This window comes from Stegostoma tigrinum, chromosome 9 (genome assembly GCF_030684315.1).
Source record: "Stegostoma tigrinum isolate sSteTig4 chromosome 9, sSteTig4.hap1, whole genome shotgun sequence".
Lineage (NCBI taxonomy): Eukaryota > Metazoa > Chordata > Chondrichthyes > Orectolobiformes > Stegostomatidae > Stegostoma > Stegostoma tigrinum.
The window spans coordinates 124,853-147,757 of NC_081362.1; the positions used below are offsets into that span (position 1 = coordinate 124,853).

General features: G+C 41.4%; 1 protein-coding gene across 14 annotated transcripts in view; it reads right to left on the bottom strand.

Annotated features, from left to right (window-relative positions):
* LOC125454807 (utrophin) overlaps nt 1-22,905 on the bottom strand; it is a 572,019-nt gene that overhangs the window by 92,390 nt on the left and 456,724 nt on the right. For all 14 annotated transcript variants that reach the window (XR_009446113.1, XR_009446114.1, XM_059648282.1 and 11 more), the window contains 5 exons: nt 20,081-20,282; nt 10,963-11,048; nt 4,648-4,805; nt 4,204-4,370; nt 842-953 (listed from right to left, as the gene is read on the bottom strand). Coding sequence is in view for 12 of the 14 variants with exons in the window: in XM_059648282.1 (XP_059504265.1) it covers nt 842-953; nt 4,204-4,370; nt 4,648-4,805; nt 10,963-11,048; nt 20,081-20,282 (725 nt within the window). In the remaining 2 variants the exon portion in view is untranslated. The remainder of the gene's footprint in view (nt 1-841; nt 954-4,203; nt 4,371-4,647; nt 4,806-10,962; nt 11,049-20,080; nt 20,283-22,905) is intronic.

Here is a 22,905-nt window from a genome sequence, read left to right on the forward strand (position 1 = left end):
TCAGGAAGTTGCGAGATTTCGAGAAAACCCTAGTGGTCACATGCATTTGTTGCCCTTGTCCTTCAGGTGGTACAGGTGATCAATGCAGAAGAAGTCTGCCTATTCCACTCATCTGCTTATGTCTTGTTTAAGCAATTGATTGTGCTGCTTTTGTTCTCATAATCAAACAGCCAACTGAAATTGACTGCGCCAGTCACATGTGCAGAACGGACAGTTTGGTGAAGTGTTAGAAATCGGCTTGGGTTCTGGGAATGTATCCAAGCTCAAGACATAAAACTAAAGGACTACAGAAGGCTGAGATAACAAGGTGTAAAGCGGGATGAACATAGCAGGCCAAGCAGCATCAGAGAGCAGGAAGGCTGACGTTTTGGGTCTAGACCCTTCTTCAGAAATGAAGACCTTTCCACAGAAGGCTGTTGCTCTTGAATCAACTGTTAATCTGGGCACAGGAAGCTACTTTGGAAATGACACCTACATCCACCTCTGACACTCAATAATTACTGCCAGCTGGCCTTTATCATACATGCCAGAAGGTAACATCATAGAGGTGTTATGCTATAGAGTCTGCATAGGTTTCCTCCGGGTGCTCCGGTTTCCTCCCAGAATCCAAAGATGTGCAGGCTAGGTGGATGGGCCATGCTAATAGTGTTCAGGGGTGTGTAGATTAGGTGGGTTATATGGGGATGGGTCTGGGTGGAATGTCTAAGGGTTGGTGTGGACTTGTTGGGCCAAAGGGCGTGTTTCCACGCTGTAGGGATTCTTTGTTTCACTTTTAATGGTTAAATCCCTAAGTTTCCACAGATTGGGACAATTCTATCAAGTGGAATAATATATTACTCACCGGAGTGCAGTACTCCACCATTGGGTAATGTAACTTGTGTCCCTTTGATGTGCGTCCTGAAAAGAAACAGCTTTGGCAGATGTCATAATTGAAGTGTTTGAGGCTGCGGTACCTATAAAAGAAGAACAAGAAGTAAGAGAAATGTTCATTTTTGTTTAGATATTTTTAACCATCGAAGGAATGCAAGTTAAGTAGTTAAATAATGTATTTTTTTTATTTTAAAGAAACTGCAAATTGTTTGGGGAGAAACAAATGCTAGGAAAGTCGAGGAAAACTGTCCCAACTCCCCCAGTCAATTTTCATAATGGGATATCACATCCCTGGAATTATTGTAAATTGCTTCTGCTCTACATCCAACATATGCACAACGTTCCCATTTTATGGAAGGTTTTCATCTGTCACGGTGGCATAAACCTATTTAGAAGAAACCTTGCCAGAGTCTTCCTGGAAAAGGTAAATCTGACGAGCGGTGATTGTAACATGTGAAGCTGTAAAGGCAACAATAAAGGAGAAGGATACACATTTTCAGCTCAGACAGCAGAAGGGAAGTTCTCCAAGGAAAGAGAAAAAATAGCCAAGAAATAAACTGTAATAATGGCTGAGAGACAGTGGTACAGTGGCAATATCACTGAACTAAAAATCCAGAGACCCAGGCTGATGCTCTGGAGAATGCAGGTTCATGTTCCAACACTGTAGCTGGTCAAATTTACATTTCATTAAAAAAATACCCAGAACTAAAAGTTATTTCCAGTAACCCTATCATGAAACTATCAACAATTGTTGGTAAAAATCCATCTGATTCACTCATGTCCTTTCAGGGAGTATTCGATCATCCTTACCCCCATCTGATCTACCCAGAGCAATGTAGGTAGCTCTGAACCACCCTCTGAGTGATCCACTCAGTTCAACAGCAATTAGTGAAGGACAACAAATGATAACCTCACCGGTGATAGCCACGCCCCTTTCAAGAATGGAACATGTTATAATGAAATGGAAGGACTTGATCAATGTAGTGTGAAATTATCAACAGATGAATGGATAGAACTGGACACAGAATACAGGTCATCAATATGATGGGATGGTGTAAAACAGAGGATATTGCCTTCAGGATTCCTGTCATTAAGGCAAACTCTGAGACTAAGCAAGCAGTTAGGGCACTCATAAATGTATGAGCAGAAACTAAATAGCCATGAAAACAACATAAAAGTACAAACAGCAGGCTCTTAAAATTTTTGGAGATGTGCAAGGCAATATTAAATTATGAAGTGGTTAATTTCAGTTAATCCTATTATAAATAGCACTGGTAACAGGAAACTCTCTGTCAATTACAGATTAGTCCAGAATTTTCAAGGCAATAGACAAACTAAAGCAGAATACCAGTTTTCATAAGGAACAAATATAATTTGGAAGTTAATGGGATGAAAGGATTACTTTTCTGAACAACATTCTGAATAAATACAGACAGATGGTAGATTGAGAAGATGAAACATTGAGGAGATGGGAAGTAAAGAAATAGATTTGGAAGCAACAATGTGTTAGAATTGTAGAAGTTCACTGGCCTCATGCAACGTCAGGAACAAATACATTTGATCTTTATAGAACAGAATGTCAGAGAAGAAGGGGGGCTCTCTTCCAAAATACCAAGCTTACAAAATGTAGGAAAAAGGCTGCCTTCCTCTTGGTGCTTCTCACTGGATGAACATGCGAGGAAAGTTGTGCTCATTGGGTGCGGACCTATTGGTGGTTGGTTCATTCATATCAGGCAGATTCTCCCACAGGGGGTGAAGGTGTTGTCATAGTCTTCGCTGGGGACAACTAAATCTATTCCTCCTTTGTTCTTTCATGCAAGTTCTGTGTTTGGATTCCTGATTGCGGCTACAAAATCTCCTATCTGTCCCTCCAGCTATCAAGTCTCCGATCACTCACGTCCTGTTTACCTTACCCTTTTCCGCCGTGTTCCAGAGCCAATTATAGTTCACTTTAAACGAATTTAAGTCCAAATCACAGTAAAAGGAAGCCATTTGGTCCATCACGTTTGAACTAGCTCTACAAATACATGTCACAAATTAGTGCCTTTTCCTTACCCTGCAAATTATTTTTCTTTAATTAATCAACTAATGCTCTCTTGCGTCTTTTACTGAAACTGCCTCCTCCAGGTAATGCATTCTAACAGACTGTGATAAAGCTATTTCTTACATTGCAGTTACTTCTTTTGTAAATCACTTCAAACCTCTGCCTCTTATTCTCAATTCTGTCAAAAGTAGGAAAGTCTACCCCTCGTCTACTCCGACCAGACCTCAAATGATTTTGCAAGATTCAAAATAACCTCTTCTAAGTCTTATCATCTTCGAGGAAAACTGTCCCAACTCCTCTAATCAATTTTCATAATGAGATGTCACATCCCTGGAATCATTACTGTAAATTGCTCCTGCTCTGTCTCCAACTTTATCACAAAGCTCGCTTAGCATGGAAGGTTTTCATCTGCCATGGTGGCATAAACCTATTTAGAAGTAACCTTGCCAGAATCTTCCCAGCAATGGAAAGGCTGGTGATCCTATGGTTCTTTGAACAATCTGACATTTCTCCTTCAGTTTTGTTCAAGATAGGGCATCTTAAAGATTCTGTGAAATCCTGCCCTGTTCCTCATAGTCCATGAAAAGCTAACAGATCTTGGCCTTCAGAGCGAGGCCACCATTCCTCAAGCTTCAGATGGAATTCAATTGACTCCGGGCCACTGTTGCTCTTTATTTAGTAATGGTAATCATAGTTTTGTCCACAGTTGGGCTCTCATCCAGTTCTTCTTAGACAGTGAGTTGTTTGATGAGTTCAATGGCAGTAATACACACCTTTTCCAAGATGGTCAATCTTAGAAACGTAGGAGAATAGTTAACCAAAAAGGCTCAATTTACCCCTTAGAAATCCTGTCCAAATCTGAAATTTAAATTTACTAATTATGGACAAGAAGTTTTATCAATCATTTAGCAACACAACATCAATCACTTTCAAAGGATGCATGCACACTGATTACAGGACTAATAATGTTGTAAATTCCCAATAATCGCAAATTACAGAAGCAACCAGAATTCTAGTCACAATCCATTTTGAGCCACAGGATCTGTGATCAATGCAACTGTGAACAAAATACCAAAAACAAGCAGCACTCACCTCTCACAAAAATTAAGGTAAAGAGGTTGATACTTAATTTGTCCTAATTACTTGTCTGGTCCATAAATTTGTTGGGATTTTTGATGATTTCAGTTGTATTGTTTACTTAATTTTCCAGTTTCTAATAGAACATCTAAAGTTAAAGCTTTCTGTAAAAACTAACTCCCACTAACTTTCTGCTGGTTTGCACATCTCACCTGAAACCTACGATTGGGTACTCTTTGCAGATGTTACACTTTGCCTGATGTTTTGCAGTTTCAGCAGCTGCCACACGGTGTAGGACAGGCAGCCAGACCATGGACTGAGGCTCCAATCTCATCCACTCTACAAAGTGTTTAACATCAATCTCTGGTTTGTTCTGGCCCTAGAGGGAAATAAAAGATCAGTTGCATGAATAATTATGTCAAGTTTACATCCGCTATCCTCAGTGATATGGTATCTGATACACTATCACTGGGGTTTCTGACATTGTTTTTATTAGATTAATGATTAAAAACATTGACTATTCATAAACATGATAGCCTTGGATTAGTGGTGGTACATGTTGGCCTCTGGAACTAATTCAAACCAAAAATGAGCACAGACTTCATACTGGCAAGTAGACCTGCTTGACCTTATGAATTGGCGCAGAGCACACTTACATGTTGGAAGCAACTGCGGACACTTGGTTCAATGTTGCTGCCTCCAAATGAAGCTACCTCACCCAGCTGCCGAGGGATCTGGACTGCATCGTGAAGCAAAAGGCTCAGGCTTTGTTGGTCACATAAATCTGTGGGTTCAGCTACTTGTTTGAAGAGATCTGCAAAAATTATCCATAAGAAAAATATTGATATTTCTAAACTTAAGGGAGGTAGTTGAGAGTTCAATACATCCAATACATCTTCCCCAATTGCCTTGCTTTGTAAATTATCTTAAAACATTATTTTATGATCTTGATTGGCTATTTGCAAACAACTGTGGAAACAAAAACTTCTGTTTCTTGGCACCAATGGACAATGTATGTTGTATGATTCTCCAAGGAAGTCATTTTGGCAATTTCTTTCTTGACTGTAAATCTCAAACCTCTCTAATATCTCCTCGTTCTTTTCACAGAGGTAATCTTTGTGTGGACCTGGAAAACATGGACACTGTCCACAATGAATATCTTGTGTCAATCTTTACAATCGAAAAGGACACTGCAAGTATAGATATCAGGGCAGCGGACCTAGGAACATCAGAGGTTAAGACACAGGGAGATGCAGCTGGTTCAGCAACTTTACAAGTGGATACATCTGCAGGCCTAACTGACATGCATACCAGCTAGCAAGGCAAGTGAGGGAGGAGATATCGGGGCCCCTGGCAGCAATTTTCAAATCCTTGCCAATCACACGTGAAGTAATGAAGGACTATTAACACTGTCCCACTATTAAAAAACGGACAAAGAAACAGACCAGGAAATTAAAGGCCAGTCAGAATAACCTCAGCACTGGAGAAGCTACAAAGAGGCATTCTTAGGGGTAGAATGTACTTGCATGAATTAATCAGGGATAGTCAGTATGGATTTGTTAAGATGAGGTCACGTTTCAGAAATTTGATCCTTTTTGAGATGTTGGAGTGTTGATGAGCTTATGCATTTGATGTGGACTTCGTAAAGTCCCCTTGGCAGACTGATCAAGAAAACAGCAGTCAACGGGATCAAAGGCAAAGAGGCACACTGGAGCCAAAACTGGCTGAGGCAGAGAGCACAGGGTGATTGACGGTAGAGGGATATCTATTTGACAGGATGTGTGCTTTGAGTGGGGCTGTGCAGGGCTTGCCACAAGGGCCCTTGAAATTTGTCAGGTATATTCATCCTTTGGACTTAAACACAGGATGTATGACCGTGTCGCTAGCGAATGACTAATTTAGTGAGGAGGATATCAACAGAATGGTCATGTAAATAACAGCCATGGGATCAAAGGCAAAGTGGCACACTGGTTCCAAAATTGGTTGACAGACAGGAAGAATAAACTTCAGGAGGAGATCAACAGACTGGTCAGCTGGGCACAGCACTGGAACTCAACCAGGAAAAGTGTGAGCTAACGAACCTGGGAGGGCTAACAAGTCAAGGGATCACACTATGAAGGGTGTGATCTTGGAGATTACTGAAAAAAAAACCAAGATGCTGCCTGGGCTGGGGATTCTCATGGAATCATACAGTACAGAAGAGGTCCTATGGCCCATGAAGGCTGTACCTCTAAAAATACACTACAACATATACTAGTCTCACTTTTACACACTAGACCATACTCTTAAATATTACAACATTTCAAGTGCTCATCCAAGTACTTTTCAAAGGCTGTGAGGTTTCCTATTTCAACTTCCCTCCCAGGCAATGCATTCCAGACCTTTACCACACTCTGGATGAAAACGATTTTTCTCAAACCTCCTCTAAATTTCCCGTCTTTCTCTTTAAAATTATGCCCTATTGTTATTGATGCTTTAACAAAGGGGAACAATGCTTTCTATTCAACCCATCTATGCATCTCATAATCTTATCTGCCTCTATCAGGACCACCACGTACCCCTCAAAGCTTCTCTGCTTCACAGAAAAAATCTGAATTTTTCCAGCTGTTCTTCAGAGCTAAAACGCTCCAACACATGCAACATCCTTTTCATTCCCTCCAGTGCAATCACATCCTTCCTAATGGGTGGTGACCAAAATGCCACACACGACTCCAGCTGTGGCCGAACCAAACTTTTAAACAGCTCCAAAGTGACCTCCCCACTCTTACAATCTATGCCACGACTGATAAAGGAAGGTGTCCCAAATGTCTTTGCAATATCCCTTATTAGCCTGACCTGACCCCTTCAGGAATTTACAAACAAGCACCACAGGATCCCTTTTCTCCTCTAAGCTTCCCAGTGTCCTGCTATGCATTAGATTTAGATTTAGGTTTTATTATCACATGTGTTCAGTACAGGGTAGAAGAGTACAATGAAAAGAGTACACTGTCACCTCAGACGGTGCCATCACAGGTACAAAGTTCCGAGGTACGAAATTTTAGTTGCAGAAGTAGAAAATTTATCCATTCTTCTTTGGTCAGAGTCGTAGGGGAGTGGAATGCAATGCCGGAGAGGGTAGTGGAGTCAGCCTCATTGGGGCATTTAATCGGCTATTAGCCAAGCACATGGATGATAGTATGAGATAGGAATGGAGGTTAGATAGACCTTAGGATTAGGGTAAAAGTTCAGCACAGCGTGGGCCGAAGGGCCTGTACTGTGCTGTACCGTTCCATGTTCTACGCTATAAAAATAAATGAATAAGTAAAGAATTTCAGCACTACAGTCTTCTTAGTATAACAGTAGAAAAATAAAAACAGAAGTTTAAAAAGTCAAATATTACAGTCCTTTCTTAAGCCACGAGTTTGCAGACACTCTGAATGAGGCTTCCCCCATGACGGTTCATATTCCCCTGCGCTGGGCTAAGACCCACCCATCCTTGCCAGTGGACTTCACTGCTGACTGCCGTTGCTGACCTGCATCGGGCACGACAGCATTTGCCACATTAAGTACTCTCTGATCATATTCCTTCTTCAGGCTATATCAATCTGGCACTGACCTGTCTATCTGACAGATAGAAAGATTGGAGCAGACAAGGGGACCTGATAGAACATAGAACATTACAGCACAGTACAGGCCCTTCGGCCGTCGATGTTGTGCCGACCTGTCATACCGATCTCAAGCCCATATAACCTACACTATTCCATGTACGTCCATATGCTTGTCCAATGATGACTTAAATGTACCTAAAGTTGGAGAATCTACTACTGTTGCAGGCAAAGCATTCCATTCCCTTACTACTCTGAGTAAAGAAACCACCTCTGACATCTGTCCTATATCTTTCACCCCTCAATTTAAAGCTATGCCCTCTCGTGCTCACCGTCACTATCCTAGGAAAAAGGCTCTCCCTATCCACCCTATCTAACCCTCTGATTATATGTTTCAATCAAGTCACCTCTCAACCTTCTTCTCACTAATAAAAACAGCCTCAAGTCCCTCAGCCTTTCCTCGTAAGACCTTCCCTCCATACCAGGCAACATCCTAGTAAATCTCCTCTGCATCCTTTCCAAAGCTTCCACATCCTTCTTATAATGTGGTGACCAGAACTGTACGCAATACTCCAAGTGCAGCCGCACCAGAGTTTTGTACAGCTTCACCATAACCTCTTGATTCCGGAACTCGATCCCTCTATTAATAAAACCTAAAACACTGTATGCCTTCTTAACAGCCCTGTCAACCTGGGTGGCAATTTTCAAGGATCTGTGTACATGGACACCGAGGTCTCTCAGCTCATCTACACTACTAAGAATCTTACCATTAGTCCTGTACTTTGCCTTCTGGTTACTCCTACTAAAGTGCATCACCTCACACTTGTCTGCACTAAACTCCCTTTGCCACCTCTCAGCCCAGCTCTGCAGATTATCTATGTCTCTCTGCAACCTACAGCATCCTTTGTCACTATCCACAACTCCACCGACCTTAGTGTCGTCTGCAAATTTACTAATCCCTCTGACTCCACACACAACTTAGCACTACTATCCTTGATTGGCCCTCATCTTACTTTCGTCATTCTTTTATTCCTTAAATACCTATAGAAAGCCTTAGGGTTTACCCTGATCCTATCCGCCAACAACTTCTCATGTCTCCTCCTGGCTCTTCTGAGCTCTCTCTTTAGGTCTTTCCTGGTTACCTCGTAACTCTCAAGCGCCCTAATTGAGCCTTCACATCTCATCCTAACATAAGCCTTCTTCTTCCTCTTGACCAGAGATTCCACCTCCTTCATAAACCACAGCTCCCGCGCTCTACAGCTTCTTACCTGCCTGACAGGTACATACTTATCTAGGACACACAGGAGCCGTTCCTTGAATAAGCTCCACATTTCTAACGTGCCCATCACCTGCAGTTTCCTTCCCCATCCTATGCTCCCTAAATCTTGCCTAATCTCATCAGAATTGCCTTTTCCCCAGCTATAACTCTTGCCCAGTGGTATACACCTATCCCTTTCCATCACTAAAGTAAACATAACAGAATTGTGCTCGCTATCACCAAAGTGCTCACCTACTTCCAAATCTAACACCTGGCCGGGCTCATTACCCAGTAGCAAATCTAATGTGGCTTTGCCCCTTGTTGGCCTATCTACATACTGTGTCAGGAAGCCCTCCTGCACACACTGGACAGAAACTGACCCATTTATAGTAGTCAAACTATAGTGTTCCAGTCAATATTTGGGAAGTTGAAGTCACCCATGACAACTACCCTGTCTCTCTCACTCCTATCGAGAATCATCTTTGCTATCCTATCCTCTACATCTCTGGAGCTATTCGGAGGCCTATAGAAAACTCCAAACAGGGTGACCTCTCCTTTCCTGTTTCTAACCTCAGCCCATACAACCTCAGTTGACGAGTCCACAAACATCCTTTCTGCAACTGTAATACTGTCCTTGACCAACAATGCCACACCTTCCCTCCTTTTACCATCTTCTCTGGTAAAGGCGTTTACGATTTTGAAGGGCATAGAAAGGATAACTGGAAGCTGCTTTTTCCATTAGTTGACATGCCAATAAACAGGGGGCACAGATTGAGGTTCACAGTTAGAAAGCTAAGAGGGGAGTTGAGGAGAACCTATTTTCCCAGTGTGGTGGGAGTCCTGAACTCACTGACTGAAAGTGTGACTGACTGAGAAAGTGTCTGGATATTTAAGTAGTATTCAGATATTCCCTTGTGTTGCCGTAGGCTCCAGAGCTATGGGCCATACAATCCAAAAGGAAATCAATGTACTGTGAGTTCAATGTAGACAGATCTTTGTTGAGCAAAGCAGGAACTACGGACCGCACGGCCTCCTCCTGTGCAGCAAACATCTGTGAGTCTATAATTACACAGCTTTTCTTTGAGGCATTTCTCCACTTGACTGACTCTTTGTAAATGCAAGGCCGACAAAATAAATCCTTTTATTAAAAGCTTCCATCTCACTGAGAAAGCTTCAGGCCAATTTGATAACCTGCTCTGAAAAATCTGCTCATATTTTGATAGTTATGACAAATTCTACTATAAGGGCTGACACAATCCACAACATTCTAAAATCAACAATATTCCAGAAAGATGATCATTTGCCTATCCGACAAATTTTAACTGATGCTTTAAAAAATAGAGAAATAAATCTGGATCTGTCAAAAACTAATCAGTTCTTCCTTGGACCATACCCCTATGTACCAGGTTTCAATGAAATATGCCCATTAGTTTGTGAGATACATTGTTGACAAACAGCACAACAAATGGGCAAAAACATAACCTCACATTAAGTGTTATCACTGCTGCAAGTGAGCAGTAGAGTCATACAGCACTTCTGAATATTTTTCCCAGTATTCTAATGATGAAAACATTATTGGTAACAAAAACAGCTGCTAAGGTTAGTGCCTTTGAGAAACAATAGCATCATACATATGTAGCGCATCATTTATCCAGCAGGAATGCACTGTGCAGATTCTGCACAGACCAAGTTATGACTTAACACTCATCGTGGCAGTGACTAAATAGAGAAATATACTAATACAGCAAGCCTTTTGTTAAACAGCACCTGTGGTACCAGGAATGTGCTGAATAATCAAAAATTCCATTTGATCAATAGGTCCACACACACAAAAAACACACACTCAATAATAGGAACATGATGCATGGGATATACGCATCACTGTTATACTTTATTTACAGCATAAATGACTTAAGTAATGATGCAACTTTGCCTTAACTAAAACTTACTGGCAGAGAGCCTTCTCACTTGCACCCTCACTAGACATCACAGAGATTATGAGAATACAGTAAACATCTGGTGTATAATTTTTGTCAGTATATTGAGTGTGCTAGTTTGTTAAACAAAGTTTACATACAGTTAAACCTACAGTTTACATGTGTATCAGCAATGATAAATTTAGTACTTACACTTGTATTTTTCCTCCAGATGACCCTTGGATAGACACATCAAGCCAATTTTCAAAGAAAGCACTCTGATTCTTCCGCTCCTACCCCTGGAAAAGGAAGTTGCAGAATGTCACTGACTGACTTTACCTATCTGAATATAGCATAAGATACATAGAACATAGAACACAGAACACAGGCCCGTCGGCCCACGATGTTGTGCCGAATTTTTACCCTAAACCTCAGGTCTATCTAATCTCCACCCCTTTCCTATATTACCATCCATATGCCTGTCTAATAGTCGCTTAAATGCCCCTAATGAGGCCGACTCCACTACCCACTCCGGCTGAAACAAAGATCTCTTTGAATTGTCATTTGTCAGACATTTATTGAATCAAAAAACAAACTTCTCACTTCCATGGATTTCTATCGCATATTAATATGATTTGTGAAGATTATACTCCACCCTTTCATTTAATAAATACAACTTTAAACAAAATGCCACTATATAGAACTTGTATGTTGGTACTTGTGCTCATACCATTTCAGTTTGTGTGATCTGTTTCTATACAACGAGTGATAAATACTTTGATTAAAACGGTTGAGAGCAGTATAGGTGAGATTTAATACCATGCTTTAGCTGCAGATAGTCCATCTGCAGGTAGTTATTCATGAGACTCAACTAACATCATGTCTCAGGGGAGCTTGTATCCTCTGGGTTAGGTACTGTTTGAACGTTGCCGACTGGTCACTGGTTGAGAGGAAAGAGAACTACTAGTTGCTATCAATTTTCAACTTGTGATCACGATAATCTACCTGGGTTTACAACATCCCATCAATATTCAAGAATTGTTGCTAGAAGAGGCTTCTGTGTAACAAACAGGAGCAGAATCAAGATCAACCATGTTGTTTTCCCTATCTGAACAAGCTGCCAACACCTATAATATAGAGACCGTCTTAATCATTCTTATACAATTAACTTTTACAATAGAGAATAGGTTCAGGAGTAGGCCATTCGGCCCTTCGAGCCAGCACCACCATTCATTATGATCATGATTGATCATCCACAATCAGTATCCTGCTCCTACCTGATCCCCATAACCCCTGATTCCACTATCTTTAAGAGCTCTATCCATCTCTTTTTGGAAACTATCCAGAGAGTTGGCCTTCACTGCCTTCTGGGGCAGAGCATTCCACATATCCACCACTCTCTGGGTGAAGAAGTTTTTCCTCAACTCTGTTCTAAATGGCCTACCTCTAAATTTTAAACTGTGTCCTCTGGTTCTGGACTCACCCATCAGCGGAAACATGCTTTCTGCCTCCAGAGTGTCCAATCCTTTAATAATCTTACACATCTCAATCAGATCCCCTCTCATACTTCTAAGCCAGGTCCCCGTACAGCTGCAGAAGGACCTCTTTGCTCCTATACTCAATTCCTCTTGTTATGAAGGCCAGCATGCCATTAGCTTTCTTCACTGCCTGCTGTACCTGCATGCTTGCTTTCATTGACTGATGTACAAGAACACCTAGATCTCGTTGTACTTCCCCTTTACCAACTTGACACCATTGAGATAAGTAATCTCCTTCCTGTTCTTGCCACTATCTTCATAGATACATTCTCAAAAAATTCCAGAAGATTAGTCAAGCACAATTTCCCCTTCGTAAATCCATGCTGACTGACCTATCCTGTTACTGCTATCCAAATGAGTCATAATTTCATCTTTTATAATTGACTCCAGCATCTTTCCCACCACTAACGTCAGGCTAACCGGTCTATAATTCCCTGTTTTCTCTCTCCCTCCTTTCTTGAAAAGTGGGACAACATTAGGCACCCTCCAATCCACAGAAACTGATCCTGAACCTATAGAACATTGGAAAATGATTACCAATGCGTTCACGATTTGTGGAGCCACCTCCTTAAGTACCCTGGGATACAGACCATCAGGTCCCGGGGACTTATCAGCCTTCAGACCCAACAGTCTATCCAACACCATTTCCTGCCTAATATAAATTCCCTTCAGTTCATCCATTACCCTAGGTCTTTCAGCCACTATTACATCTGGGAGATTGCTTGTGTCTTCCCTAGTGAAGACAGATCCAAAGTACCTATTCAACTCTTCTGCCAATTCCTTGTTCCCCATAATAAATTCACTCATTTCTGTCTTCAAGGGCCCAATTTTAGTCTTAACCATTTTTTTTTCTTTTCACATACCTAAAAAAGCTTTTACTATCCTCCTTTATATTTTTGGCCAGTTTTCCTTCGTACCTCATTTTTACTCCACGCATTGCCTTTTTAGTTATTCTCTGTTGCTCTTTAAAAGCTTCCCAGTCCTCTGGCTTCCCGCTCATCTTTGCTACGTTATACTTCTTCTCTTTTATCTTTATAGAAACTTCCCTCATCAGCCTTGGCCACCCCCGCCTCCCCTTAGGATCTTTCTTCCTCTTTGGAATGAACTGATCCTGTACCATCTGCATTATATCCAGAAATACCTGCCATTGTCGTTCCACTGCCAACCCTGCTAGGGTACTGTACCATTGAACTTTGGCCAGCTCCTCCCTCATAGCTCCATAGTTCCCTTTGTTCAACTACAATACTGACACTTCCGATTCTCCCTTCTCCCTCTCAAATTGCAGATTAAAACTTATCATATTATGGTCACTATCTCCTAATGGCTCCTTTACCTCGAGGTCCCTGATTAAATCTGGTTCGTTGCACAACACCAGATCCAGAATTGCCTCCTCCCTGGTAGGCTCCATACCGACTCTACATCTCCTGATTCTATGTCCTCCCTCGCAAGGGACTGAAGATTTTATATTTCTTTATATTCATATTTCATATTACTTCTTTACTACTTATTATTTCTTCATTATTTCATATTTCTCTATTTCTGACTATTTTAAATACTACGTTTTCTTCTGCTACATCAGTGACGACATTTCAAAAGTAGTTTAGCTGCCTATAAAGTACTTTTCATGCCTGAGACCATAAAATGTGCTACATAAATGCAGTTCTTTCTTTTATTAACGTCTGTAGTTGTGTGTTTCTTTGCCAATGGAGGATTGACTACAATTACGCAGAGTAACATAAGTGAAATACATTTCCCATGACAAAATTCCAAACCAAAGTTACTAAATTAGAATAATAAAATATTGGCTGTTTGCAACTGAACACTGTAGATGAGCAAAGGTCACTTAGTAGCAAAGTACCAATTAAATATGTTCCTGACATGGAGAATACAAATGAAAACCACGGTAATGCTCATAGGAAATTGGACAATGTTCTATTTTATGATCCAAGCAATGCTATATCATTAACACATGTTTTAATAGACAATAAGTCACTCTGGGATATTTGTTTTACATTCTCAAGATCATCTTTGCAAATCCTGTGAACAGGGACCACTGAACAGCCTACTTTGCCTTTTTTTAAACCTATAATATCCATGTTTTATCCCTCTCCCCTCTATGTTTGTCTGCAGGAAGATGAGTTTACGGGGGGTTTACAGTTTTAATTTGTACAGATATGTGTCCAATGTTTGTAAATATCTGTCTGTAGCTGGAATCTATGCAGTTGTAATAAATAGGCATTCTTGTTAAGAACAGAAATCTGGACCGTGGTCTCTATCAGGTTGGATCTAAAAGACAGGTAAATTAGGGAAATTAACGTACTTTTCAAAATCTTCAACATTGGGATTACTCTGGAAACAGGAGGCTCGAATTGCAGCATGGTACCCTTCTGAATGTAACACCTGAAATCACTAAAGTAATAAACTCCTTGAAAATGAACATGGACTCTATACGTTAAGGTTACACAAGTCCACGAGCTACAACATGGGGAAAAATACAGTGAATGCTATTTTTAATGAACAGTGTGTCAACATCAACTGGTATGTCTGAGAGTGAAATCTGAGAAATGAAAAGTGAAAACTGCCGGGTTAGAAAGTTCCAGCATTGTGCTTACCTGATGGAAATGCATTGATTGTGATATTAATATATATATGATTGTTAATTGAGCATACTGATGAATTTTTTTTATTGTTTCTGTGATGATCTAAACAATCCATTTGTCAACACAATAAAGTAGATATTGTTATTGTAAACACCCCTGAAAATGCAAAGAAAATTTCAAGAGGAGCCAAATAAGCAGTGTTGGGGAACAAAGAAATGGCAGAGGAACTGAACAAGTATTTTGCATCAGTCTTCGGGTTGGAAAGCACCAGTAGTAGAACTTTAAGGGAGTCTGAAGCAGAAGTGAGCGTGGTGGCCATCACTAAGGAGAAGGTACAGGGGAAGCTGAAGGGTCTGTGTGGAATTTGTACATTCTCTCCATGTCTGCACGGGTATCCACCAGGTGCTCTGATTTCCTTCCACAGTCCAAAGATGTGCAGGCAAGTGGATCAGCCATGGCAAATGTGAGCTTGCGGGGAAACAGTACAGGGCTGGGTCTTGGTGGGATGTTCTTTGTGGAGATGGTGCAGACCCAATGGCCTCTTTCCGCACTGTAGGAATTCTATAATTCTGAGAAGATGGTAAATTACATGGACCAGATGGACTGCCCCCCAGAGTTCTGAAGGAGATAAGAGAGAAGACCATGCAGGCATTGGTGATCTTTCAGGAATTACTGGAGTCAGGGTGGGTCCCAAAGGAGTGCAAAATGGCGAATGTAACACCCCTGTTTAAAATGGAGGGAGGCAAAACACGAGAAATTATAGACCTGTTAGCCTGGCGCTGGTCATTAGGTCAGATTTTAGAGTCCATTATTAAGGATGAGACTGGAGAGTACTTGGAAGTACATGGTAATACTTGGAAATACATGGTAAAAATACATGATAAATCGAGCTGAGAAAACACAACTTTGTGAAGGGAAGGTCTCTGTTAGATTCTTTGAGAATGTAACCAGTGAGTTAAAACAAAAGAGAGCCATTGAACTTTATCTGTTTGGATTTCCAGAAAGCCTTCGACAAGGTGCCACACAGGAGGCTTCAAAATTTAAAAATGAGCTTATGGTGTTAGGGAGTAGGCACTGGCATGGATAGAGGATCGGCTAACTGGCAGAATGCAGAGAGTGGCAATAAAAGGGTCTTTTTCAGGATGGCAGCCAGCAACTATAGGATTTCCGCAATCATCAGAGTTCAGACTACAGCCATTCATGTTATACATTAGCAATCCGGACAAAGAAAAACTGACGGTATTATTGTCCATAGGGGGTTGTTGCTAAGTTTGCAGATGACATTGCGATAGGTGGAGAGGCAGGTAGTGTTGAAGAAGTGGGGAGCTCACAGACAGTCTGTAGAGAAGTGTCAGTACAGGCATTTTCTAAATGGGGAAAGGCTTCAGAAACCTGAAGCACAAAGATGCCCCAGTTCAGGATTCTTTTAACATGCAGGTTCAGTTGGCAGTTGGGAAGGCAAATGCAATGTTAGCATTCATTTCAAGATGGTAAAAATACAAGAGCAGAGATGTATTGCTGAGGCTGTGTAAGGCTCTGGTCATATTGCATTTGAAATATTAAGAGCGGTTTTTGGCCACCTATCTAAGGAAGGATGTGCTGGCCTTTGTCAGGGTCTAGAGGAGGTTCTCAAACATAATCCTAGGGATGAAGGGACTGTCATGAGATGAGTGGCTGAGAACGCTGGGTCTGTACTCGATGGAGTTTAGAAGGATGAAGGGAGTCACAGTAAAGGTAAGTCAGGCCTGGATAGAGTGGACATGGAGATGATGTTTCCACTAGTAGGAGAGACCAGGACCTGGGGGCACAGCCTCAGAATCAGAGGGACCACCCTTCAGAATGGAGATGAGGAGGCATTTCTTCAGTCAGAAAGTTGTGAATCTGTGGAGCTCATTGATGCAGGAAGCTGTGGAGGCCAAGTCAGAGTTGATTTCAGGCATAGATAGATATGTTCTTGCTTAGTGAGGACACAGGAGAATGGGGTTGAGAATGATAGATCCCATTCAATGGGCTGAATGGTCTAATTCTGTTCTTAAATCTTAACGTCTAAAACACTGGAATGAATCAGTTCAGTGCCATTTTTATTGCACTGCAAGGACAGTATCTCTCCAAAAGACCTAATAAATTTTCTCACTCTGTTGTTGCAAACCTATTCAATAACTACCAACAATGCTCCTATAGTGCCTCTCTCAGCCGACGCTAGTTAGTTCTCCCACTCATCGTAACTGGAAGTCTTTGCCACCACTGGAACATCCCAGTATGACTGGCACTAGTGCCATGTTTAAAGGCCATTGTGAACCAGTAAAATGCCCAGAATCCAGAATTGCCTTGTACAGTTCATAGCATTTGCCCCAGATAGGGCTGGAAAGGGGAAATTAGCACCTTATTTTACAGGTAGGGACGTGGAGGTCCTGGAGGATGGGTTGGTGCAGTGGAGGGCTGTCCTCTTTCCCAAGGACAAGCACAGGAGGCCACGACACAATACTCGGCCAGACTGATCTGAGGCTGTCCAGTGCCAATGCAGTCTCAACCACCAAAAGAACCATACAGCAGTGCTGCAACATCAGTGACCTCTGCTCCAACAGAAGAAGAGCCTCATTGTTCTGTGCTACCTCACATTCACACTCTCTCTAATTCTGCACCACCCTTCAGCACAGCTCATGTAATACCATTCTCACCAAAGCATTCAATGTCTGTCTTCGCTTGCTCTCGCCTACTTGAGGCCCCAAGGCTATTAATCCTGTGTGTTCTCTGTGCCTCTTGCTCTCACTCAGGGGACCTCACCTCCCTTCCCAAACATACATGAGCACTAACAAATGCACCAGCTAATTTCATCTCATTCAATCCCTCCCTTTGTTTCATTCCAGGAAAAACAGTCCACAGTAGGGCAGAAAGAGCCAACACAGGTAGTGAGGTGTCTAACGTTTGACTTCTCACAACCTGTGAGGACAGTGTCCTGACCATGATCATCCTGCGCAGCCAACTGATCGCATCTAAGCCTCTGGAGTATATCAGACAATGCCCTGGAATCATCTAAATCTGCTGCCTGAAACTGCCTCGCTTGACTGGAGACCATTCCCCTCAGAACCTGAAGCATGACCATGTGGTTGGAGACAATGCAATGCGTTCTGTGCTTCTGCAGCTGGCACATGCTGCAGGTGTGAGATCAACATATCACAGTGCTGAACGGCAACACATCCACTCCTTTGATTGATGACTGCTGACAAACATGACAAGTTGTCTAGCTTTGTCTCGATGCCAAAAAGTTAATCAACATAGTAGCATTATGAGTCTGTTAGATATGGTGGAGGGGGCAAACCATAAAAAGACAAGGCAAATGAAGGCAAGGCAGAGGAGCTGTTAGCACTCATGCAGGGACAAAATGAGAGCTGAGAGCTGAAGCAAGGTGCCCTGATGTGTAACGTGGCCCAATCCACGAATGGGTGTCTGTCCCTGCATCCAAAAGTGCCTTGGCAGTAGCACTGCAACGAGGGGGACTGCTGCAATCCAAAATGCAGCAATGAGGTACAGAAGAGTACTGAATGCAGATCTGAGATGTGCCATGATGTGGTGAGGCTGGAACATGCCACATGTCAAAACTGTGGACATGGGGTGCTAATGATGGGTGTGGCTGGAGATGCTGGTGACTACTGTCCAAGTTGGAGGTCCAGAAGAGCATTGAGCAACGTGGAAGCACCACACACTCACTCGAAATTTCATTTTGGTAATTCTCAGCATCTAGTTTCTGTCTGGCAGGTATAAAATGGGAATAAGTATTAATGAGGGTGGTACTGAGAAATAATGCATGCCTTTCAGTGCTACCTAGCGAGAATTTCCACTCAATGTCTACAATTTTACTGGAAAATGCAACATTTTTGTTTTGACATCCAGAAGGACCTTCAGCTGCAATCAATATGAAGGTACGCACCTAATGAAGAATGTCAAAATTGACAGTCGCAATAATGATTTAATGTTGGAACACACCTCATGCAGACAAAGCTCAATTTTATATTAATGGAAAATTGGAGGTGATTTGGGGTGTATAGAAGGACACTGAAAGTTTAACCTTGGACTTTCATCTCCAAGTCCTAGAATTATGTCCAGCCTGGACTGAAAGAAAATAAAATTCTTTCTGCTTGCAAGGATTCCCCAATGTACTGTCACAGTCTTAATACAATTCCAAGCGAAGTGCATAACATTATTACTAAACGGAGTTTGCTAAACAATCTGACCGAGATAAGCTGAAGGACGATTAGTCTGGAAAATACCACAATGGCACAGTTAATGCTCTTCAAGATACTGGCTAGGTTAAAAAGTCTCAGTTATGAGATGGACTGGTATGCTGGGTTTGTTTTCCTTGGAGCACAGGAGGCTGAGGTGGGAGTGGGGATTGGGATCTGATTGAGGCATAGAAAATTATGACAGGCACGGGCAGAATACATTGTGAGAATCCTTTCCCCATGGCACATGTGTCTAAGACCAGATGGCACAAGTTTAAGGTGAGGATTAAATGGTTTAGAGGAAGTCTGAGGAAAAGCTTTTTCATCTAACAAGTGGTAGCTATATGGAGCACGCTGCCTGAGAGAGGAGTTGAGGCAGGTATTCTCAACATTTAAAAAGCATCTGGGATGAGCATTTAAAGTGTGAGGTCAAAGTAGGCTATGGATCAAGTGTAGATAAATGAGATTAGTGTAGTTTGGTGTTTGTTGGTAGGCATAGACATCGTGTTTCTATACTGTATGACTCTATGAGATTGAGGGTCTCCTGAAAATTTATTCTACATCTGGCCGTTTATTCCTTGACATTAACTGGATGACGTTCATATTGTGTACTTTATACACGTCTTCTCCAGCACTAACATTCGTCACCGTGAAGAGCATTACAATCAGTGTCAAGATGTCTACAGGATCCTGTACAGAGCTGACCAAATGGAATCAAAAGTATATCAGTTTCAATTTTATGATTTGAAACAAAAGTCGCTAAAACTTTCAACTACTTTATCTGTTTAACTGAAATGAAATTAGAACATACTGAAACCTTATGTCAACAATACTAGGATTGATTTTAATCAGTCGACAATCTTCACATTTACTTAACTGATCATGTATATATCAAAATCCAATATGTAGGATGCAGTTTAATGCACCTTAGGACAATCTAAACATACTACATTAAAGTGTAAATCATACATACGTATCAAAGACGTTCAGCAGCCAGTTCAGACACATGTCGACACAGAGTGGCACATTGACCAAGTCCTTGTGATTTTGTTCCAAACCATCATAAATGGTCGTTAAACAGTTGATTACTTCAGTCACATTTAGAAGTTGCTCGTTTTGTGTCAATTTGTGTTGATCGAAGACACGTTGTGCTGTGTGCAACTCCAACAGATCCACTACAAAGGAGGAAGAAAACTAACTTTGATTACAGTTTTAACTTATTGGAGCTATTAAATAAAATTAATTCCTTTATTTGGCCTAGAAATAAATACAATGATTCAGAAAAGTACTCTGGAATGATGGAAACAGGCCATCTCCTTCTCAAATGCACGATGTCAAATCTAACGAGGGAACCGTCAATGATGCTGGTCATATTCTGTTGTTTGGTTCAGTAATTTCTGTAGAACAATGGTGCAGGAACAGTAGCTTTATATGTTATGAAGCCCTCCTTTATATTTATGTGGCAGGACTCAGAACAATTTAAACTACAACATCCATCTCTTTCAACCGATGTGCATTCTCAATACATCCAAATCCAAATTACAATCTAATTGGCTCTTTACCCGTTTCAAATAGTGGATCGTACAACCCCTATTTCAATTCTGTTAACCTGCATTCTTTTAAATCACACTAGGTCGCAGCTATTAAGTGTGTTAATCACACGTTCTTGTTAATTTTAAAAAGGTGCTCTGTTACCTAGGTTTTGAACTAGATTTCTCTTGTAATTTTGCGATTTTGTCATACATATGGTATGTTCGACAGTGTCTACCAAAAACAATGAGGAGTTAAGCAAGTATCAATTCAATGTTAGTTCACATGATGCCAACAAAATCTGGCAAACTTTGTCAAAACATCGAATGCCAGTCGAGCCACTCTAAATATAACAGAACCTACATAAATAAAATCTAATGGCAGTATGAGGAATGAAGCTCCCAGAGATATGCATTAATGGGACTGAAATCATTGATTTTCTCGGCTTCTAACCCTTTCACAGGCAGAGAGATCCTGGCCCATGAACATTCACTGCTTTAAAAAAATTCCTCTTTACATCCCCCTACATCTTTTTCCCAAAACATGAATGCATTCCCTTCTCCTTGTAACATCATCCACCAGCCATGGGAACACAGCCTCTCCACGTTTATCTTATCCCAACCAATCATAATCCTTTATGTCTCCATTCACTAATTATTAATCCCCTTTACTCCAATGAAAATAGCATTAGCTAAATCTGTTGATAAAATGTCACATTCCTAAAACAAATTGGGTAAATTTCATTATTATTATTCAAGACTACCAAAATTATTGCTCGAAGTTTAGTCACCAGATTTGGCTGTATCATTCCAGTCCTACTTCAAGGTTCAGGATAACTCTTTGTTTTAGCACTGCATGAGCTACATTATACAGCCCCATCCCACAGATACGAAGGTGGGAAGGAACATATAAAATCTGGAGGGCACTGTGCATACATGTGTGGAAGTTCTGGGGAACTGTCAAGCAGCCTGCTTATCCTTTGGCCTGCTGAGACCAATTGATGGCAACTTAAGGGATCCCCTCTACTATGTAAGGAGATAGATGTCAATCAGAAAGACAGTCAGCTTTAGATGCACAATCCAGCCTAGAAAAAGTGAGTTGGTAGGGGAACCTCACTCTCAAGTCCCTTGGCCTGATCCTAGGCACTTCACGCCCTTAAACTCTCATCCAACCATTTAACAACCCCTAACAGCCCTCGACCACTCCATACCTCTAGTCGGGGATGCGCCATCCAGCCATCAGCAACTTCAGACTCTTCTGGGCTCTAAGACGCCAGGAGTTCTACAAGGTAGAACTTCCATACAAGAGGGTACCCGATGTCCTGCCTCCAGCCATTTATTACTGCAGGGCAGCTGTGAAGAGCATGGGCAGGCTCCCATTTGGCATTTCAACTGGGAGAGACCTGAGCAGGAGCAGGGACAACAGCACCATGTTCAGTACTATTTATCAGACCAAAAATTCCATATCCTAAGCATTCTCTCCAATGTTCTGTCAATTCAACAGTCAGTGCCCAAGGTTAGTGGGAAACCAGAAATAAGGAAAGATTTCAAAGTCGAGAAATAGAAAAGAAACAGACAATGAGAGCTTATTTGAACAAATGAAAAGGAAGGAAGAGGTCAAAGTGAACGCAGATCCCTTCAAGAATGGAGGCTGCAAAAATAATAATGGGGAATCAGGAAATGGCAAATGAGACAAATAAATACTTTATGTCAGTCTTCACAGCAAAAGGCACAAATACCATCTCAAAATTACTTACTTAACAAGGTACAAAAAGCAGACAGGAAATATCACCAGAGAAAAGGTGCTCGGGAAACTCATGGGGCTAAAGGTCGAGAGGTATCCTGGACCTGATGTACCCTGCACTAGGATATTAAAAGATGTAGCTACAGAGATACTGGATGCACTAGCAGTAATCTTCCAAATATCCCGGGAATCTGGAACATTTCAATCAGTAGATTGGAATACTGCTAATGTAACAACTTGATATGAAAAGGAAGGATGACAAAAAATAGGCAACCTCTCATTAGGAAAATATTGCAGTCTGTTATAAAAGATGCAACAGCAGGTCATGTGGTCTAGCAATACTATGGCTTTAAGAGGTGTATTTTGTCCTGGTTTGTGTTCTTCTCTAAACCAATAAACAGCTCGTGAGGCCTTGGGGTTTTATTTTTTGGAAGTTGTAACAACAAAAGCAGCATGCATGGGTAATTTCCGAAGAAGGGCCAAAACCCGAAACGTCAGCTTTCCTGCTCCTCTGATGCTGCTTGG